The 21,702-nt window shown below is 35.0% G+C and overlaps 2 protein-coding genes across 9 annotated transcripts in view; one reads left to right on the top strand and one right to left on the bottom strand.

Moving 5' to 3' along the window:
• The window catches only part of CEP89 (centrosomal protein 89), a 42,214-nt gene that overhangs the window by 13,748 nt on the left and 6,764 nt on the right, over nucleotides 1-21,702 (bottom strand). For 7 of the 8 annotated variants that reach the window (XM_030025931.1, XM_030025936.1, XM_041126107.1 and 4 more), the window contains 12 exons: nucleotides 21,516-21,547; nucleotides 20,210-20,264; nucleotides 18,610-18,828; nucleotides 18,082-18,224; nucleotides 17,667-17,717; nucleotides 16,495-16,578; nucleotides 15,440-15,543; nucleotides 13,239-13,354; nucleotides 11,535-11,715; nucleotides 10,440-10,607; nucleotides 9,636-9,777; nucleotides 6,613-6,702 (listed from right to left, as the gene is read on the bottom strand). In XM_030025931.1, the coding sequence (XP_029881791.1) occupies nucleotides 6,613-6,702; nucleotides 9,636-9,777; nucleotides 10,440-10,607; nucleotides 11,535-11,715; nucleotides 13,239-13,354; nucleotides 15,440-15,543; nucleotides 16,495-16,578; nucleotides 17,667-17,717; nucleotides 18,082-18,224; nucleotides 18,610-18,828; nucleotides 20,210-20,264; nucleotides 21,516-21,547 (1,385 nt within the window). The remainder of the gene's footprint in view (nucleotides 1-6,612; nucleotides 6,703-9,635; nucleotides 9,778-10,439; nucleotides 10,608-11,534; nucleotides 11,716-13,238; nucleotides 13,355-15,439; nucleotides 15,544-16,494; nucleotides 16,579-17,666; nucleotides 17,718-18,081; nucleotides 18,225-18,609; nucleotides 18,829-20,209; nucleotides 20,265-21,515; nucleotides 21,548-21,702) is intronic. The other variant, XM_030025932.1, reaches the window with a different exon arrangement.
• LOC115345380 (E3 ubiquitin-protein ligase RNF182-like) lies at nucleotides 395-3,062 on the top strand. Its single transcript, XM_041126364.1, is given in 2 exon segments — nucleotides 395-435; nucleotides 2,034-3,062. Coding segments are annotated over 2 exon segments (777 nt in total). The 3' UTR covers nucleotides 2,770-3,062.

The raw sequence follows: 21,702 nt of genomic DNA, 5'->3' as shown, positions 1-21,702 counted from the left end.
TGGTAACAGTGGTTGAGATGAATAGGTGCAAGGGGGACTTACTTTAACCCCTGTTCCTCTGGCAACTTTGTATATGATAGGAATTAGGACAGAAGGGTTAATCTGCTATTCTCGTGTTCTGATTCAGAGATCTCCCTTTTTTCGATTACGATTACAATCTCTATAAAAAAGACATAAAATTTAAAAGGTTTAAATAAAATTATCTGCTATTATATGACGGTCATGATGCAAAGAATAAATTTGTGCATCTTCTCAAGAGACAGAACCTTCCTCTCTGCCTGTCTCAAGTTCTGCCCTATGTTAATGAGTGACATCCTAGACCTCCTGAAGTTAGTGGCATTGCTTCATTAGGTCTATTGTTGTATCCAAGACTGAGACCAGGCATGGTTAGAAGATGATTATGGAAAAATTCCAGGAAGGCGGATCCTTTTTGAGGTAGGCACTGAATGATTGCTTAAAATAAGCCTCAATCCAAACAGTATCAAATGGCTAGATGGATGTGTTATGATGACAAAATGAATATGGCATTAACAACAAAGTACATCTCCCAAAGGTTCAGTGCAAAAAAAGCCAACAAAACAACCCACCAAAAAAGTAATTACTATGCTAACCTTTCATTCTGAAATCACTGAGGAGAAAAAAGGGAATAAGATATATTTTAACCTGGGGGGGGGGGGCGGGGCAGTACATAAAAGCTGCTCTATACATAGTAATTTGCTCATTCTGTCTTGATATTTAATTCAGTTGGAAGGGACCTATAACAATGATGCAAAAAGCAGATCCAAGTGTATCATTTCACTTCGGTCATAAAAAGTTTCATGTGTCAAGGACTCTTACAATAATTGCTGACAGCATATCAACTCCTAAATGCAATATTGATTATACGGGTTTTATAGGTAGTTTCCTTGGCTGTATCTTCTCCAGGGACAGGAGGCAAATTAGTAAATACCATCTTCCTGTCCTGCCAGAAGGACCATGATTGGGTAAAAAAAAAAAAAAAAAAAAAAAGTAACCAATTCTAATGCTTTCTACTCCAGTCTTATCAAAAAGTACACAGAGCAGATGTTAAATAATTAAGTTGCCTTTCACAACTGATGTCCATATATATAAAAAGAGGCAAAATGCTGCTTTTTATAAATATATAGGAAGATAGATTTACAGAGCCAACCAAAAGAAACTACGTACTAAAACTGAAAACATTTTAGTGGGCCAGGCATATGCTTAGAATAATAAAAGCTAGACAGCTAAGCATCTCTTGGATGTTCTGAGGTGTTCAACTTCTCAGTGAAAAGTGAGAAAGATGCAAATGCACTTTACATTTCTCCCTTGAGTTTTATTCACTTTCACTTGATGTGAAAATACAGGGCAATGTGCATGTGGTTAAGGTCCATCTTTAGGACTGTCAGAACCACAGAAGCAGCTTCTTCTGTGGCTGCATTACAAAAATGGCAATGCTCCTTGAATTTTCAAGGGCCCCACAATGGAAAAATTTAAGTTCTAACAAAGTAGAATACTCTCTGGACAGAAAAGCCATGTGTGCAGTAAGACTTAAATAAATCCATGGTCTCCTGATGTTAAACCCAAAGCACCTTTCCTTAAGTCCAGATTCATGTTGATAGGAACATGGTAAAGAAGCACCCTTCTTTCATTCAAACATACTGGTGTGCGCAACTGGTTTACAGAAACACAGAGAGTAAGCTATGCCATTGTTACAGGCATTTCTGAAATACACAGCTCCTCACTGTTGAGGAATTGTTAAGAACAAACCTTTAACGCTTTCTCTTCACCAATAACAATTTTGTATTCTAAATGCAATATGTAGCGAGATGGTAGGAAAAAAATTAAGGCCAGCCTGTTTGGTAAAGTTGCATTAAAATGAGGGTAGTTACAGTGGGAGATGCTAGATATCTTCAATATAAAGGTTGTTTCCACCTCTTTTTACTAAAACCTTAACGACTGACAAAATTATTATCAAATAGAGATTCAGAATCCATGAAACAACTTGTTATAATCTGATTTCTTCTTTTTGACAGTGTGCCTAATTTAAAGAGGAATTACACTTCCACTGAAGGAAAGGAAAAGGTGCTTGATGATGAACTGGAGTGCAAAATCTGTTATCAGAGATTTACTGTTCACAGTCGTAAGCCCAAAATCTTGGATTGTCTTCACAGGCTTTGTGCTAGATGTTTGACTAAAATACTTCATATAGGAGTCGGATCTCCCTGTGTTAGCTGTCCCTTTTGCCACCATGAGACAGAGCTGCATGAAGATGAAGTTGAAGGACTACCTGATGATACAAACATTATGTCCAAGCTCATGTTAAAACACAAAACAGCATGGAATTCTGACTGTAAAGTAGTTTTAACACCAGAAAACTTGGCTTCCTCATGTTCTTCCCATGGATCAAACTGCTTAGTAATTACAATTATAGAAGTACAAAGAGACTCCCCAAGGACTCCCACTCAAAGTACTGCCTCAGATTATTATGCTGACCATGGCACTGAGTCAGTATCTTTAAGTTCTCAGAGCCAGCTAGACCAAGATCTCTTTTGAAAGTTATGCAAGTATGTACACAGAATACTGGTATGGCTGCTTGGATTTCTTTACTTTGGTTCCGTCCCTCTTGGGATCTATTTACTAGTGATTCAGAAAGTGACCCTAGGTGGTGTGTGTGTGAGTTTTGTTCCCTCCAGTCTAACTGTATGTCTCATGTATGGCTTCTGCCAGTACCTCTGCCATGGAATTTGTGACTGCTCTTCACAAAGCTGATGTGCAGTGTTTTACCAATTGGTAAACTTTTAACTGAACCATAGAACAACTTAATTGCAAACTTTAACCTTTATGAACTGTTAAAAATGCATATAGTATGACATATATGTGTATTTTTGTTAAAGCACAATAACTTGTGTGAATAGGGGCAAAATAACAACATGGTATTGTGGTTTTTCTTTTACTAAAAAGATGGTGGTTACTATCACCAGATCCTGAAGTTATGAACGGGTTTTAGACCACCATCTCATTAACTGTGAATAGAACAGATACTTGAAGGTTATTTTATTGTTTAAAAAAAACAAAACAACCACCCACCCTGCTTTTAATCAAATGCATTGTCACTGTCTTTAAAAACAGATGGGAGATCAGAAATGCTCTATCACCTGTTAAAAAAAATCAAGAGTCCCATTACAAGCTAGTTCAGATTCAAGTCAAATCTTTTCTGATGCCAAAGGGAAATAAAGTTGCATTAAATATTCTGCTCTACAATCAGATTTTTCAGAAGAGTTTTAAGAATTATGACAAAGAAGCTTGTAGTTGAATCTTAAAGCGCCAACTAAAGAACAGTTTTAAAGTAAACTTTAATATTTTTCATGATTCAATATGCCTGAAAAATTATGACATAAGCCAAACAATATAAAAATAGAAAAGAACCTAATTTGTTTTCAGAATTAAGATACCAAAGTAAATTTTGTTTCCTTAACACAGTTCCTGCACAAAAATTATTTATTTTTCTGAATAGTTGTATTCAACCTACTTGACACTGCTCTACTGTTATTATCTAATTTTCCTATGGTTGTACTGATAACCTACAAAATTTTTTGCACAGTGAATGACTTTTTATAAAGTTTGTTTACAGTAATTCCTAAATCCCAAATGAAAAATGGGTATTTATAAAGAGAATCACTTTTAATATGCTACCAACTTAAGCATACACAGTTTAAAATATGTAATAAAGCCATGTATATAAATATCTACATGGTTTTGGGTTTTAATTTAGGAATAACCTATTATTTAGCTTTAAAGACTTTCACAGTGATTCTATGTTTAATAACAGAGCTGCCAGATGTTGATTTATTTTGAGACTTCTCAATGAAAAACAAAAACCACAGGATTTTTGTTCATTTACTTTCTCCAAAAGAATTCATTAAAAGGAAGAACTCTGGACCAGAAGACTAGATCCACTTTTATGTGCAAAGCACAAGTGACCTGGCTTCAGAGGGAAGTGATCTAAAGGGAATAAATTGCCAGCTTTTTGAACGACCCCTGGCTGTAGGGTATGTGCCGTGTGTTTCCAGTGAAGAACGGCTGTCCCACCTAGCCTTCCTTCTTTCCTCCCCCCAAATAACATTTGCAGTGATGTGAAAGAAGCCGCAGAGAATCTTTTGACACACACACAGTGCACCTGACCTGTAACATAGTTTTGGATGAGCTTGTGCCTGCTGAGATATGAGGCAATGAATTCACCAGAAGGTGAACGTAATATACCCAGTTATGTCTAAAAAGTAGAAAATACAGACTCACATTGTAGGCACTTATAAGTTACTTAAACCTGTAGGCTAGAAGCTTTTCTCTCATCATAACCCAAGGACTGTATGCTCTAATTCATATGATATAATTTGTATTTCTTATATCTTGCTGAAATAGCTGAAGATGGCTAAAAGCCAATGCAAAACACCCTTTTCTAAGAAAAGAAATAGTGTAACACTCACATTACCAAGAGTTATATCACAATTTCAGAAACATGAATGCACTTTAATTACTATTATCAGTGGAGACAGATTACACCTAAATAGCTCATAAGGGGTTTATCCTGTAACTCAACATACAGGGCAGTTGCTCAATTTATGATTTCCTGAAGCAGCTGATAGTAGTATTCCTCCAGCTGATATGATCAGACTAATGAGACCTCCAACCTATCATCTCATTCAACAAAGTAAGAAGTATGTAGTCTTAAAGTAAGCTGCTGTTCAAGTTTTATGGTTGTTAGTATTGTGCATGAACTGTGGAGGCAAACATCTGTCTTGCAAGTGAAGAATCCTTTTGCCTTTTCGCACCCACCTGAATTTTTATCAGCAGCACCTGAAAAAGCAGTGTGTGCAATAGGGCCTGTCCTGTTTTGAGGAACTGCATTACATATTGGGATTAAAAAAGTCTTGCGACTAAAAAGAACCAAACTAAAAATTTGACAAATGTACTTACACTTACGAAAATATTTTTTTATATGTAAAACAAAAGAATCCCCATAACTTTCCATAAATCACTGAAGAGAACAAATTAATAAAGCTTCTATTTAGAAAAGTGGATTGCCTGACTGGAGGTGTTTAAGAAATGGAGGTGTTTTCTGCAAAGAAATAAATGATACTAGCTTTTAGCAAAGTTCAATTAATAGGATAACCAAGAAGTATACAATATTTTAAGGTGTTTTGCGATTGTTTAAGCCCTCTGCTTTACTAACAAAAATTAAGAACAAAAAAGTTTTGCAAGTAGATTATTCTTACTTTTGCTAAATAGAAACAGCAATATTTAAGAACTTTATTTACAGGCTGTTTTTTCTAATTTCCATTAACAGTTGATGGGTTAGGAAGGATTTTTAAATTTTATTTGGTTTTGCACTTAAAATTCATGGCATATACTGCATGTAAATATTCTTACTTTTATGCAAGTCTCTTCTCTATCCCTTATAGTAGTCACAGATCTACTAAATTGCAGAAAATCTGTATTTAAGAAGAATACAAGCCACTGTCTTGGTAAGGAAAATGTTTTCTAAATTTAGATAGACATGAATGAGGGTGAAAAACGGCTAAAAACGTTTGTAGCTGTATCAGTATAATTAGAGAATTCTTTTATGGTAGTGTTTCATGCATTTAGGTATTTTTAGGAAGGATTCCTTAAAAATTCTAGCTATTTTTCAGCTTCCTGCTCTCTCTTTACATCTACGATTTGGTTTATTTTCTTTGTTGCTAATTCCTGGGCTGTGTTGATCTGGACAAGGACAGTGCAGATGGAGCTTGTCTCCGTTAACACAGTGGTGCACGTTCATGTCATCTGATGCAGGAATAGCAGCATAGGTCTTGACTGGAAAAGTGCAATGTATGGAGACTCTCTGCTTTAGGGTAAACTGCGCAAACTTGACTTAGTACAAAACAGCTTTTGAAAGTAATATATGTTACTTTGTACATATAGAAACCAATATACCAGATATCCTTCTCCTTCCTTTTTTGAGTTTACAGTAAAAGCAATTAGAGTAGCACTGAAGATGTTAAAACATAAAAGTTTCAAATTTATTTCACGCTATATGCTGTTATACCACAATTACACGCCATGCTTTGTATTTGTTTAGAGAGCTCTAAAGATAACCTATAATGTATTCTCTAATTAGGCCAGATTTTTGAACATCCTCTGGGTTTCTAAACCTGCCCTATAGCCATATGAAAGTACTTGATGATAACTGTACACTTGAGAAAACTTTTTCATTCTTCCAAATCTAATTGTAATGGACTTCAAGTTGAAGCACTAGTACAGCCTCAGAAAAGTAGGAGAGGGAGTAATTGGGTTACACTACAGAGCAAAATTGAAATACAAATAAAATATAATTTTTAATTATTTTTACAACTAGTCATAATTCTCCAGGTAATTATGTAAATGCGATGACCTGGCAGACATGCAATGTACAAATACAATGGAAAAAGATATTTGTGAAAACCAGAATGATCTATTTTGCTTTTTAAAAAGTCTTTATAAAATAGTCTTTCATAAAAACACTGACAAACTACTGACTTCTCATTAAAAAAACAAAACAAATAAATACATAATATTTAGCTGAGAAATACTGCTTACCTTAACTTTTTCTTCCAATCTTCCTAAGCGTAGACTGCCTTCTACTATTTTGTTGAGAACACCATGATTCTCATTTTCCAAACATTTGGCCTGCAAACATATAGTATAGGTAACTAAATGTAATCATAACTTTAGACAGGGCAGACAAAATACATACACCGAGGAAGACAAAGCTATTCTGTTTTGAGCTCCGATAGTCTGAAGAACCAAGATGGATAAAGAATCCTGAAAATTATTCTAATAATGGCTAATTAATAATTTGACAATTGATGGCGACTACTATCTCGCTAACAAAATAATACCTTGAAACAGTTTTATTCTGAAAGGATTACAGCTACTGATACTGTAAACCCAACCAATTTGGGGTATTTTTCTACAGATGTACGTATATGTAGGGATCCCATTTGTATGCATGAGACTCATCCTTCTGGGTCAGATTTAGTAGTCTGCTCTCAAAAGAGCCCTTGAAATTGGCAGGGGTTCAGGCAAGGAGTCTGACGTGTCTTATGAAAGGCTTCCCTCTTATGACTCTTTCCATCATTTCATAAGCACTACATTCTCTCTCAGATATAAAAAGTAAACCAAACAAAAACTGCATAAGCTGTGAACGATTAAATAATTTTAAAACTGTAAGAGGTTTCAACTGTTAAATCCACTGAAAGCATTCAAGAGAGAAATAACCAGGTTTTAGAAACAGCAATGTCTGACCACCTTGAACTACCCTCACTCCAGAGACACATCTTCTGTGAAAGAAGTCAAAATTAACTAGCATCGCTGGAGTCTGTGAGCTCTGTGCTCAGTCAGTGACATTTTGATTTACTGTGTGGTATCTGAATCATACAATACAATAAAAGAATCATTTTGACAGCTGCTAACTCAGGATTACAGTTCATCATCAGTGTTGCACTACGAAAATTGTTTTAAATAAATTTGTTGCTGCTGTTTTACTGGATTTATCAGTAAGCTATCGCTGTTCCTGGAAACGGTAAATTTAAGACTATCCATTTATTTCTGTGGAGACGTGGTTACTACGGACTTTTATTTTTTTAATCCTCATTAAGTAAAAATATAGGCTAATTTCTTAGAGTGCTGTACCCTTTCTCCTCTCCCTGTTCTTCTGCATTAAATCTGCATTAAATGAATTTCAATGCTTTAATTCAATTAGTGAATTAAAAAAGAATAAGGCTAGGGTAACAGCAGTAGCTGAACTGAGTAACTAAACCTGACATTACTGAATTTTGAGGTGGGGGAATGATAATACATTTTTTATTATACATCATGCTCAGTAGTGGCTCTTCATAATCATTAGGGTCTGACTCTAATTTTTTTTTTGTTTTCTAGGCCTTCCCATTAGACAACCTAATCAGATTACCTGACTACAAGACACCTGCAGTCTAACTTTCTGCCAAGGTAGGTTTTAAGTTCAGCGATTAAAAGTAGGAACAGGTTGTTCTAATTCAGCTCTACCAGGCAGCAAAGTAAACTGGCTATTTGAAGGTTTTACTGATACTAGACTATTTCAGTAGAAAAGTTTGTCTCAGAGTATCTCTGCTGTCAGCCCAGACACAGTGAATTCATAAAAAAAAAAGCAAGACTTGTGCACTGTTTAGTATCGAAGCCACAAAATGGAGAAATAATGGACAGCAAGTAAGTAGGTATCATTATCATACACAAGAGAATGTGATCCGAAAGGAAGAGATAAATTCTGTTTTGCACGACAGGACTGGCTTCTAACTGCTGGATCAGTTTATGCCTGTCTAAAGAAAGATAGGCCATAGTTGACTGCATTTTGGGCTGCTTTCCACAGACCTGAGCTTTTTGCACATCCATGAAATTTGATTTTCTAGTGTGTACTTTCAGGTGCAGGCTTCAGAAGGAAAAAATATGATGTCAAATACTGCACACTTGCAAAGATAGGGTTTCCACGACCTTGTGGTGATTAAAGTTATGTTAAGATATCTTTCCTTTTGAAACAGGCTTTTAGTGCTAAAAGTATTCTGAACATCTACTAGGTTATTATTAGTCAAATGGCACACCTTGTACTTACAGGTAATTCTGGATTTCTGTGATATTTCTAATGTGGTATGCCAAGTATTTGAAAATAGATATACCAGAGACAAGATAAGAACCAGTTCCCCTAATTCCTAGGGGACATTTATTGTGCCTAGTTTCACAATCCTAAAGTCCAGCTTGCAGTGGAAAAGGATTTGAGTTGGGTCACCATAGTTCCTCTTCTAGAATTAGGAATTAACCGCTATAGAATCTTTTTACCTGATACTGATGACAACCTTTGTCTACTACTTGATCAAGCAAAACAAGCTTTAACAAAGTTTTGTGAAATGGTTTCCAGGACCAATTTGAAGACAAGAGTACAAATATGTAAATTTGAAATTGTGTCCAAGATCTTGTAAAAGAAACAAAGTGTACCTATAAAAAGCCCAGTAACTTTCATGCCAGACACTTCCACTAAACCGGAGTTGTTCCAAAAAAACAGCCTGTCAAAATGACTGCTTACCAAAAAGGAGCAATAACGTGCATGTGCATCCACAGCAGAAGCGCCATACAGATCACTTCAAGGATCATAGTTTACCTTTAGATTCAGAAATATGTATTAAAAATTTATGATTGTGTACTATTTTTCAACAGGTGTAGCTTCAACAATTGAAGCCAATCTCTAAAATGAGGTTAAAAAATTCTTTTAAACTTGATACATACCATTGCAGACCCTAATGCTGATGTGAATTGAGGCTTAATTACGTTGTCTCCAGAAAGTAGGGTAGTTGCTTTTAACCACTCTTCTAGAAAATAATCTTTTACTGCTCCTATCCTATTTGCAAAAGTATATTTAAATAGCTAAATCCTCAAACTGAAATTGTACTTTCTTTTTTGATAATTCAAATTAACAGTAAGTTGTGCCAGTAGGATGGTAGGAAGACAATTAACTCTATCCCAGCTGAAACCAGGACAGATGGTAATTGTATGAACTATCAATTAAGTCATATTAATTATTTAAAGGTAATTACCAAAAAAATAAGATGATCACGTTCCTGAGCTATCTTCTCCACCAAACCAATAAGGTTTGTTAGATAGTGATGGGCTGCAACTTCTTTTTCTACTGCTTCCTCCAACTGCAGTTTCAAAAGACCTGTTTTCTTCTTCAGTCGCCTATAAAATTAACAGAAAAAGGAAAATCTTCAGATTGGGAAATAATAATGGCATTAAAAGAACTTGCATTGCATGTGCAAATCAACTTGTACAAGTCTCAAATAATCAAAAATACTGTTAAAGACACACTGGCTCAAAATATTTGCGATGGTGAAAGTATCATTTCCCACTTTTTGGACCTGTTTTTCATAGAATATGTTGTGTGAATAACAAAAGTAACAATGATTCTAAAGAACAATTTGTGCAATGGCTACAAGCTCATGTTTCTGAAGAAGCACAACAATAATATTGTTTTTAAAGTATTGTGAGCCCAACTCTGAACCAGTCAGGTGCATGAGAAGGTCTGCAAATAGTGTAAGACCCTATTTTATCAGGTGAGTAAACAAATGATTAATTGCTATAGCTAACTACTAGCATTAAAGATATATTCTTAATTTGCATGTAGACATAGAAAAGTGTGCACGAAAACATATAAAGCCTAGCAAAGTTACTTGACAACCAGGCCTTCAGATGTGACAAAGATGTGTTTGGGAAACATGTTTTTTCTGTAATAAGTAGAAATTACACACTGTGGGATGTCGGACAATGTTTTTACAGATATTTCTGCTGTTGTTTTAGAAATACAAGTATTTCTATATAAGAAAATAAGAATGTGATATGACCTGTTTGTCTTTTGTGTCATTTCCATCTCAGTTTCCAGGATCTTGTTGTCAGCCATGAAGTTATTTTTCTCTAAAAGCAGTTTCTTGTTTTGAGCTTGCAGTGATGCTATCTTTCCCATTAGATCTTCCACCTCACAGCGCTTTTTCTCCTGCTCCTGTTGTAAATGGCTGCAAAAACCAACACCATAGAACAGGCATCATGTATGAACCTACTTCACTAAAAAGCTGAGTTACAGTAAGATACCCATGTTGAAGGTATGAAAAAGAGACATTGAGAATGCTTAATGTTCAGTGGTGACATCAGAGAGGTATTACAATCTCATGACATATCAAATCATGAATGAAGCATAATACAAACAAAATTCAAGTAATTCATCCTGACTGCACTTGAAATAGAATTTAAATTATAAAGATACCCTATATAGAGCAAATGTATTCCCTTCCTAATTTTTTTTCCAAAGAAATTACTAGCAGTGCCAAAAAACAAGGTCTGAGAACTTCTCAGGAAGGCACTGTACCAAGAAACAGTAATTTGCACTATGCTAAGGCTTGAAAGCAAACAAATTTACAGAATGACTTTAGAAAAAACATTACAGACTATGCTGCATGACAGTACTTTTCTGTTGTGCTGTTTTGTTATTTCCATATTGTAAAGACTGAGGAAACTTAGCGTTTTTAGTTCAGAATTTCAGGATCCTTCAGACATTTTCCCAAAGATGGGAACAAAAGAATGAGAACATTTTATATACACTGTTGATAGAAGTAAATAGATTTGACAAAAATGATATTTTTAATGCCTCATCTTCTACTATTTAAAAAGGTATATTTAGCAGTACATTTCTACTTTACGGTAGAAACACTTCTACCGATGTCTCTAGATCTGGGATTTCCTTCTGTAATTTTAACTGTCTGTAAAAAGCGAGACAGTATTTTTGAAATATTTCTTTACCTTTCTTCCCACTTTGGTAGTTACCTTCCTAAATTACCAGCATAAGTTTCCACTCACCTCCTACCTACAGAGTGATGCGTATGCGGATCTGTTCCTGTGAATGCTTTGCAGAATTGCTTCTCTGTGCACCATATGTAAACTCATACCTTTTTAAATCATTCACCAAAGCAAAGTGCTCCTCTGCTGCTATTCTGCTATCCAGTTTGGCTTTCAGCTCTTCACAAGTAGAACGCAAAGCTTCCAACTGTTTCTGGTACTCTGCTATCTCTTCTTCTTGACTCTGTTTCTTACGTTCTAAGATTATTATCTGTTTGGTCAATTTTGAAGCTTTTGGGAAGAAAAAAAGAAACAAGTGGGTACAGCAGAACTAATTCAATCACCTAGTGAAACTCCAACTCAACCACTAATATGTTAATTCTTAGGTGTTCATAGCATTATGTAACAGTGGATTTGTCACTTTGTATTTTAACAGTCTGGATTTTTTTTTTCCCCCTGTCTCAAGCAGTTTGTTTTGGAAAAGTGCCAAAACTTCAAGACTACTTCTTCTCAGGACTATAAAGCTATTTGCTTATTGAAACACCATTTTACTCTGAAAAATCCTCTAATTCAGATTTTACTAACTCAGGAAAAGAACCTAAAACAGAACATGACTTTTGTGTGCCCTATCTACTAGGCTACATCTAGAGACTGCCCAGTTTCTGTTCACTGATCTCCGAGTTTTTCCTGTAGTATGTATTTCCATCACTGGATACACTGCCAAAACAGTTGTAGGAACTGAATGGAAGATCAGGGCTCTTGTTTCCTTGTGAGAACTCCAGCAATAGATAACAAAATCTGTCAGTGTTTACCAGGGATGTTCTGACAACTCATATCAGATCAAGCTATTTTGAGATTTGGAAAGAGGAACTCCTGATTTTGGGGTATTGTCTGGCCTTTGGTCTTGGGTATGATGAGTTGTTATCTTCTAAATACAGATGGATATGGAGAGATAGAACTCTAAACAAGAAGCTCAGAAACTTTAAAAGCAGAAAGGAAAGTATTTATGGAATTAGGCAGCTGATGAATAGAAAAATTTCAGAATTGGAGTTTTGCTATATAGGTTCACTTAAGGGAACTGTTCTCATCAGTGACTTATGTTAATCACACACAATTAAAAATTTACAGAACATCCTAATCTGTGAATTAAGATTCAATTTTGCTTTTTAAACTTCACTAAGAAATATTACTTTCAGTTTTGGGATTTTAAACTATAACATGCTTGTTCTCTTCCTAATATCCAGTCAGAAGGCTATTAACAAGAAATATCCAGAGGAATCTACCGATGCAAAAAATAACTATCAGCAGAAGAATTAATCTTGGTCAAGAAATAATATTTACAGACAAGACAAGGAATATCAAGTTGGTTACAAAGCAGAAAATTAAAAGCCCCTAAAAATTCTGAATTGAACATTTAAATAAGCAAATAATACCTCACAAGTACCAAACTGTAACGTTCAATGTGCTCTTAAATTATGAAAATAAGTGTACTGCTGTTTAGCAGTTGTCACTTTTTCAGAGGAAGCAAGTCAAAGTGGAGTATGCTGTATAGTGTCAATAGCTGATACTGACATTTCTTTTCAGTATCAGCTGACATCCAGAGCTTGCTCTCGTATTAGTGTTAACCTGCATTCAGCAATGCTTTGTAGGCATATACGAAGTTGCAAAAAAACCCCAAAACCAAAAACAAAAAAAACCCACCAAAACAAAACAAAAAAACCACCAACACCCCCCCCCCCCCCCCCCCCCCCCCCAACAAACCTGCAGTACCATCTCTGGTGTAGTTCAAATGATTAGCAACTCAAGCACTTTACCTTCTTGAACATGCTGTCTGTGACTATCTTTTGCTTTAGCTTGTTGAATTTCAAGTTGCTCCATCAACAATCCGTTTTCTTCCAAGACCAGCTTGGCCTGAGTTTGCAGCTGCTGCCTGCAATGACAACTGACTTTTAATATTTGTATTATATTTTATTTATCTTATGTTCAAAGAAAAAACACAACTGACTTCCAACAGTGTAAACTTATAAATTGTATTTGAACTTTAAAAAAAAAAATTTTTAAAAATTAAAAACACTCATTGAAAGCAAAGTCAGGACCCAAGGTAAGCTTATTAGAGACATGAACTCACAAGCCTCAAAATGTAAATTATTTTAAATGTTTAAAATCTTTGACTAACTACAGCAAAAATTCCCTATAGAAAGAAGGAAGAATATATATGTGTGAATTAGAATCGCAGCATTATAGAATGGTTGAGGTTGGAATGGACCTCTGGAGGTCATCTGGTCCACCCCCCCCCGCTCAAGCAGGGCACCTAGAGTCGGCTGCTCACAACCATGTCCACGTGGCTTTTGAATATCTTTAGGGATTGAGTCTCCACAACCTCTCTGGACAGCTTGTTGCAGTGCTCACAGTGAAAAACTGTTTCCTTATGTTCAGAGGGAACCTCCTGTGGTTCAGTTTGTGCCCACCACCTCTTGTCCTGTCATAGGGGACCACTGAAAAGAGCCTGGCTCTGTCTTTATGCTCTCCCCCTATACAGTGATAAGATCCCCCGAGCCTTCTCTTTTCTAGGCGAAACAGTCCCAGCTCGCTCAAACTTTTCTCATATGAGGAAAGTAAAGCTACATAATGGTGCCAGATGACTTGGAGACAGCTATGTAAATAGTAACTGAACCAAATTAGTTTTCAAAACACGCAATAAATTCTTGGATACGATTTGGATTTACTTAATTAAGCTTTCAAGAAAACCAATCCCAGTCTTTCTGATGTTAACAAAAGCTTAAGAAAGTATTTGCTATTCGAATAACAGCTTAAAAAGTTGAGAAGCATTAGCCAGAATCCAAGTAGAAATACAGTACGAGTGTCAGATGATATCAAATGAATTTAAACTCAAGAGTTGTCATCAATCAGCAAAAGTAGCCTAAATCTAAACAAAGTATAGCAAAATAGACTGTTACCAAGGATTTCTGATGACAGTAACTAACACAACATATATCTACTTTGTTCATGTGTGGCCTGACCTAGATAAAAATGCATCCTATTGTATATAGATCTAGACAGGGACAATTCCCCCTACCATCAAATGATATTCTGACTAAAATTTAAGCTGAACTATACAGCTAACAATTGTTGTCTGGCAGCTGAAAAATATAGTCTTAAACAGTCTACCCTGAAGATTTTTGCAAACACAGAAATGGAAGTCAGCTTACACTTGTATCCATGAAAACCTCTGCGCACAGGTGTTTGTAAGTTTAGCTGACTAATTTACTGTGAAATTTACTGCAGTGAGCATGCAAGAAGGAAGCAAATGCACATCAGCCACTTACAAATCGGTTAATAGCTAAGATGGAGTTCATATTGTTCAACCACTTAAGACTCTGCATGTTTTCATCTGAATGGATAAATATGAAATGAAAACTGAATGACAAAATACATTCATTATTTGTGACAGGAAGGTCAGTGGTGATGTAAGATGATAAGCATTACCAGTTGAAAGAAACAATGGAAGTTTTTTTTTCCCAGACAGAGACTATAGACAGCCTGAAACAGCTCAGAGACATACAAACTTCTCTCATTCATTTGCAGAGAGGCAAAATTAAAAGCAAAGGTGTTAAAAGTCCAGAAATTCTTAAGCTGAAACACCTCTGTAAGGAGTGCTTTGGAATTTGTGGACAGTATATAAGCATTCAAACATAAAATATACAGATTATTTTATTAAAGCACCAAAAAAGACTTTGATACCTTTATAATAACCTACTTTTAACCAAATCTATGCAGAAACTAAACACTATTACACGGGCTTCAGGTGCAAAACTGCACATTCACTATTTAATCAGGCATTGCAGATCAGCATTGTTCCAACAAGACATAACCATGACCCTATTAACTCTTCAGAAAAACTTAATTTGCTTGAGGGGAACACAATTTTTCCTTAAGATCTGTAATCTTAAGAGTTTGCATGCAACAAGCAAAATAATGAGTAGCTTTTAAATTAATTTCTAGTAATACAACTTGCCATTCTGCAGGGGTAATAAAGTTATTTTTATTTAATTGCTCATGCAGGTCTTCGTTCTCCTTCACCAACTCTTCAACTCGTAGTTTAAAATTCTTCATATCCTCCTGGAAGACAAAGGACTCCACATAAAATTCTTTAGAGCTAAGTATTTTGTTTTAATTTTTACATCAACAAAAACTTTTATAAATATACATGCCTGGGTGCCTTCTAATTCTTCTGTTAACAGCATGTTATCTCACTACTCACTAATCTTTAATTCAGATGTGCATACCAGACTTCAAATAGTAATCAAATATTACTATTTGATTTAAAATAATGTAAGTATTTGAATTGTGCCACATTTTTGCCAAGTGTCATTTGAATTAAGCAAGTTGTAGATCCTTAAAATATGGATTTAAAAAAACAAATTCTGGAAATTACTAGATGATACTACACATTTTCAGTATGAATGACATGAATTTGAATATGGTAGGATAATACAGTGAATTTACAGTAATATATAAAACCCTCGGTGTTTTCTGCTCATTTTATGGCTTAATTTTTTGAAGGAAATAAATTATTTTGAAAAGCTATGGCAGTTCTGCTCTGAAGCAAATCACCATTTTTTCAAAGATTCAGTGACAAAAAAAATACTTCCGAAGAGCAAAAAGAATACCCATTCCTTAATACCCATTCCTTAAATATCTAGAAATAAATATTCTTCTACCACAAAATCCACAGGCCTGTAACTGGAGGATTAGCTATAGAGGGCACTGAATCCCCATTATGAATGACAATAGTAAATTCTTTCTACCGCTGTGTTTATGGTTTACTCTATGCAGAGAGCACAATTCTTGTACATCTCACTGTAGTGCCTGCTTCTACATCTGAACAGGCTGACAAAAAGCAAGCAAGCCAAGCAGGATAAGATAGCACAATAACTATGCATGGAAAAGTAAAACGAAGTCACTTTTAATTTTAGGCAGAAAACAGCTTTGACAAATCTCTTTAAAAAAAAATCTAGTAACTTGTTTCTGCTTTAGTGTAGAAGTATATTTCTTTAAATGGCAACTTGCCTCATGTTCAAGATTTAAATCTTCCTTTTCTTTTATTCTATCTTCATATGCCAACAGAAGAGGTGACAAATACTTCATATCCAACTTAAAAAAAAAAAATCCACATAAATCAATTACAAACCATAATCTCATCAATATTTTTTACTTCTGCTATATACTCTGAGTTTTAAAAACTATTAAGGGTTTTTTTATATGCCTTGCAGACAAAAGTGCAGGACTTACTTACACAAGCACACAGACCACCATATGCAAAATGATGCTGCAGAAGCACTTAATAGCACCGCTTCAGGAGTAAGCTTTGGGAAGGACAAGGCTGGATGCTATACTTGAACACTTCACTAAAAAGCTGCTATTGCTTATCAGTGTTTGTAACACAGCAGAATGTGGATGCAAATGAATATGAAACCAAACTGGAACACTACAGTGAATATAGTTAATAATAATCAAATTTAGTCCAGATTCATTAGTAAGTGGGAAAGGAATTTTTACACTCTCAAACCTGCATCTTTAAAACTAAATACATATGTATGTGATTCTTGGATATTATAGCTAAAAAGACAGAGCAGAAGGAGGACTTTCCTATTTCTGTATAGTTCTGAATAACAGTGAGGAAGGAAAATTTAAGATCTGATTAGCATTTCAAGCAGAAATTGTTTCACATATTACAAATGCATTCAATTTCACAAACTATTTGACTTATCCTTGCCAGAAGTTCATAGGCTACTAGTAGACCCGTGACCATTCCTACCATCAGGATCACTGAAATATGCTATTTTCTTTTAGTATCATCTTAAAAATAATCACAACAGAAGATTAACAACTAAGGAACAGACCTTGAAGCAAACTACATGCTAGGCAATACTAAGTGAAGATGCTATTTATGATTCTCAGGGTAACAGTACTTCTACTTAATTTGCATTCAGCAGTTCAAAGCTGGTGATTTTATGCAGTCAGTAGCTTACTGTAAATTCAACTGGAGCTGCACACATTCATTGCAAAGTTCTGCCCTACATCTTTTTATGCAACAAACATAAATGTTCATAATATTCTAGTATGTGATAGTTCAGCAGAGTAACTAAATAATATCCTGAATATTTTGGTTCCAGTAAAGAAATTTTACTACTTTACTTAGAAAGGAATGAACAGATAAGTGAAAATATTATTTTACTTACCAGCCATGGTGGTGGTGGTCCTTTCATGGGTAAACTTTTCAGTTTTACATGCTAAAGTAGATTTTTTAAAAGATACTGAAATTATTTCCTGCTTTTTGAAGCACCAACCACTATTTACTGCACTCACAACTGTTAACCCAAACAAGCTTATGTTTCTAATTACATGTGTTGCATAGGTAACACACACCCAACAAAGTCAACAAAACTGGAAGTTCAATATCTTACTAATACAGGAGAAAGTGTAATTTCTTAAAGTTAGACTTAACGATAAATGCTTATTTTAAATTTCAGAAAAAGCCTATGCCATTTGTAGACTGTGGCAAATTTGGAGAAAACAGTCTTAAAAACTCAAAAGATGAATGAAAGGACAATAGGACTTTTCAGTACAAACTGCCTTTATAACAAAGATTCTCACCTCTTCTTGGGACAATGGCCTGAATTTAGTTTGATAGCGACTTAATTCTACATTTAAACGATGGACCGTCATTTTCAAAGCATCATTTTCATCTACCAGTTCTTGTGCTTGTTGTCTGAGAAAAAGTAATTCTGTAGCCTCCTCTATTAAAACAAATGTCCAACAAGAAAGTTCAATCAAAATTCAAGAAATGTTCACAATAATTTGTTAATTGTAAGGAAAAAAAAAATCTCAATAAGCTAGAATCATAAGAGAACTTCTCTCAAAATACTGTAATGGAATAATCCCATGAAGAATTACTAACAAAAAAACCATTAAATTTCAAACAACTAAGTAAGTTTTTTTCATGATCATGTAAGATTTCCTTGAAAAAATTTCTACAAATGTAGAAAATAGTGTTCAGAAACTACTTCTGCATAGATACTTGCTCAAATCAATGAGTGGAAACCTACTACTGTAGGAATAGGTTGTAAGAAATCAGAAAAATTAAACAAGATGACTACAGACTAGCTTATATGTTTCTCCCACCTTCTCTATGTGACTTCTTTGCAGCTTCTTTAAGTCTTCTGTTTTCTTGTTCTAGTCTCTTCAGCTTTAATTGCTGTTCTTCCATTTGCTGTTTTGTTCCCTCAAATTGTTGGACCATAGCCTGGTATGCCTTGTTCAGAGACCAGTTTTCTTGTTTTAGTTCTCTGAACTTTTCTTTAGTCATATTTTCCCATGCTTGCCTTGCCCGAATAGACATATCTGTAATGCCAGAGTTCAATGTATTTAAATGGTATTCAGACTTGAATACGAGTTTCAGCAAATTATAATCCATTTTTTCTAATATTAGCATTATGTATGAGTGATACTTTATAAATCAGCTCAGGGCTCCCAAAAGGTAAGGCTGGAGAGAATGAAAAAAGTGGATTTGGAAAGAGAGCTATATAGTGGAGTGGCTGCAAGTTCCCAACTTTTCTCTCAAGACACTGAAAACATGCCTTCCTTAAAGGGAAAAGAAAGCATCAGCAGATCTCGCTCTCCCTAGTATCAGTGACTAGAGAGCTGAGACAGAAATATCCACTGCAATAAGCAAAGTGTATGTGCCCTGCATGGACTAGTCAGTCCTCTTGACCCCTCCTTATTTTAATCACCTATGTAATAAAAGCTTTACCCTCCTTCCCACTGAACAGGCTTCAATGATCTGTTACTGAATAGAAATTACTTAATAAACCTTACAGAAGTAAAATTTTAGATCATCTGCAAAATCATGGATATACTGTTGCATCAGTAATAATGGATCACTTTCAAATTTTTCTTTTCATCTGTATGGGCTAAACAGCTTACCTATTAAAATGAAGGCTGAGGTTTTACCCTTACTGTCAGACTCTTAAGAGCCAGCATAATGTAATAGCATACAGGCATGAATATAACTTAGTACAGAACAGTTCCTTAGTATAGGATGTATGAAACCCAAGAACTGGTTTTGAAATACAGAGCTATTGTTATTGATGACATATAACAGCTTCACGTGTTCAGTAATATTTCAGGCACTTATGGTCACTGTTATCTTCCTGTGAGAAGGCGTAAGATTCTTGGACAGCATAGAAATACATAAAACCCCATGAACTCATGATAGGCACACATCCCATCCACGTGACACACAAGTTCAGAGGTGCTGTTCCTGGAATTGTTATATGGATGCAGTAACATACAAATAAGGCACTAGCTGAAGGTAGACCATGTATCTTGTATCACGTGTATGTTTACCACTTCAGCTGTGATGGGTGACATTAATAATGGTGACATCCTGTAGTGTAGATGAAACTTAAGGGATTGGAGAGTTCCAGTACGGCTTTAATTTGATTACATCATTTCACCATCATTTACTTAAGACTTCAAAAGTCACTCAGATTGAAAAATAGAAACAAGTCTAAAACACCTAATATAAAAAGCCTAGAACTATTGTTTTTATACATATCACAGAGCACTAGCACTTTCTCATCTCCTGTACATGAGAAATGCATTTTCCTGCTTGTATTCTCTAAGCCCAATTCGTTGGGGGGAGGGTGGGTGTATTTTTTAATATAGATGCATATTATTAAAGTGAAGATGTGTAGTAAAGTCATAGCAAAATCAGAAGTACCTGGGGATGGCGGAGGCTTTTCACGTATCAGATTTTCAGCTAATGATTTTTCTTCCTAGCAGAGAAATAAAAAATGAGAAATTGGCTTTAACAGTTATCCTTTCTGAAGTACTCTGAACAGCATCACTGTTGGAGAACTTAAGAAACAGAACTTGTGAAGCAGTTTCTTTTATATCAACAAAATTTAAGGTTGGATTCACTACTGACAATATACAACTTATTTACCCATCTTGACATCATTTTGTCACTTATCACTGCCATCAGTCACTTGTGGACACTTGAAACTCTTTAATATTTTCTTTAGTTGTCAGAGATGTACAGTTCACAAAACAATTTTATGGCTGACATAAAGGTTACATAAACATGAAGCTTCTTGACCAAACAGGATAGGTATTGCTCCCACTTGTTAGTCTGTATAAAGTAAGACTTTAGAATAGTCAATTATGATATGAATTGTCAGTCCCTAACTGGGAATCAGCAAATAAATTAAAATGAAAAATGTTCTTCAACAAAGTTGAAGAACTTTGTTCTCCCTTTGCTGGTAAAAAAAAAAAGTACCTATTTTTACATTTTCAGAAGGTTCTTTCATCAGGAAAGAACTACAGGCTGAATTCATACTAATGTATTTCCTTGAGGTGAACATGATCAATATACAAACTTTCTCCACATTTTTATGAAACAGCAGTGAAGTTCTGCAAGGATATGATGCCATGTAATTTAACATACCAAGACACTGATGACTAAACGAGTCAAAACTCATGAACAATTTCAAAAGAAAATATATGTCATCAAGAACTTGAAGAAAAGAAGTGATGTTAACAATAGAAGAACTGACCATTTTTGTAAATAATATTCCAGCAAGTTGATCTGAGAAACTAAACTTTTGGGTATTCTTTTTCAAGCTTATGAAAGCAGTCAAATGGGCCCAGCTGGAAAACTAGATAAAAGTCTAGTGAAGCCAGGCTCAAAATTTGAAAATTATCAGTAAGAGCTATCTCTTGCTATAACATGATGTCTCCCACTCTCAGTTTCTTTCTTTCGCATGAGGAACAACAGAAGATATATTAAAAAAAAAAACAAAAAAAAACCCCACACAAACCACCAAAAAAACCCCACCCTAACTTTTGTATGGCCTATTTACCTATATAGTAATATTTTTTCAAAAGGAATGATTAGCCATTCTCGTACTCCAAAAAAGATTCCCTAGTGGCAGTAAGTATTCTTTTAAGTGACTGTAAACTGTCAGCAATTTATAACAACTTTTCTTCCAAAATGCATCACAAGTCAACTTTCATATAAGTCTTACCTTTAAATTCAAGCCAAGATGTTGGTCTTCTGCTAAAGAAAAACAGATCTTTCAGTCAAATAAAAACAAAAGTATCTGTAAGTCCATAAACTGTAAGGGTTCATATGTACATGTAAGCACACATATTATATACTGCAAATAAATGTAAGAAAGTCCTCCCCAAACCACAAATCAGATGACTATCTTT

This window comes from Aquila chrysaetos, chromosome 9 (genome assembly GCF_900496995.4).
Source record: "Aquila chrysaetos chrysaetos chromosome 9, bAquChr1.4, whole genome shotgun sequence".
Taxonomy (NCBI): domain Eukaryota; kingdom Metazoa; phylum Chordata; class Aves; order Accipitriformes; family Accipitridae; genus Aquila; species Aquila chrysaetos.
Note: the sequence above shows the minus strand (reverse complement) of the source record. Positions and strands in the feature narration are given on the sequence as shown.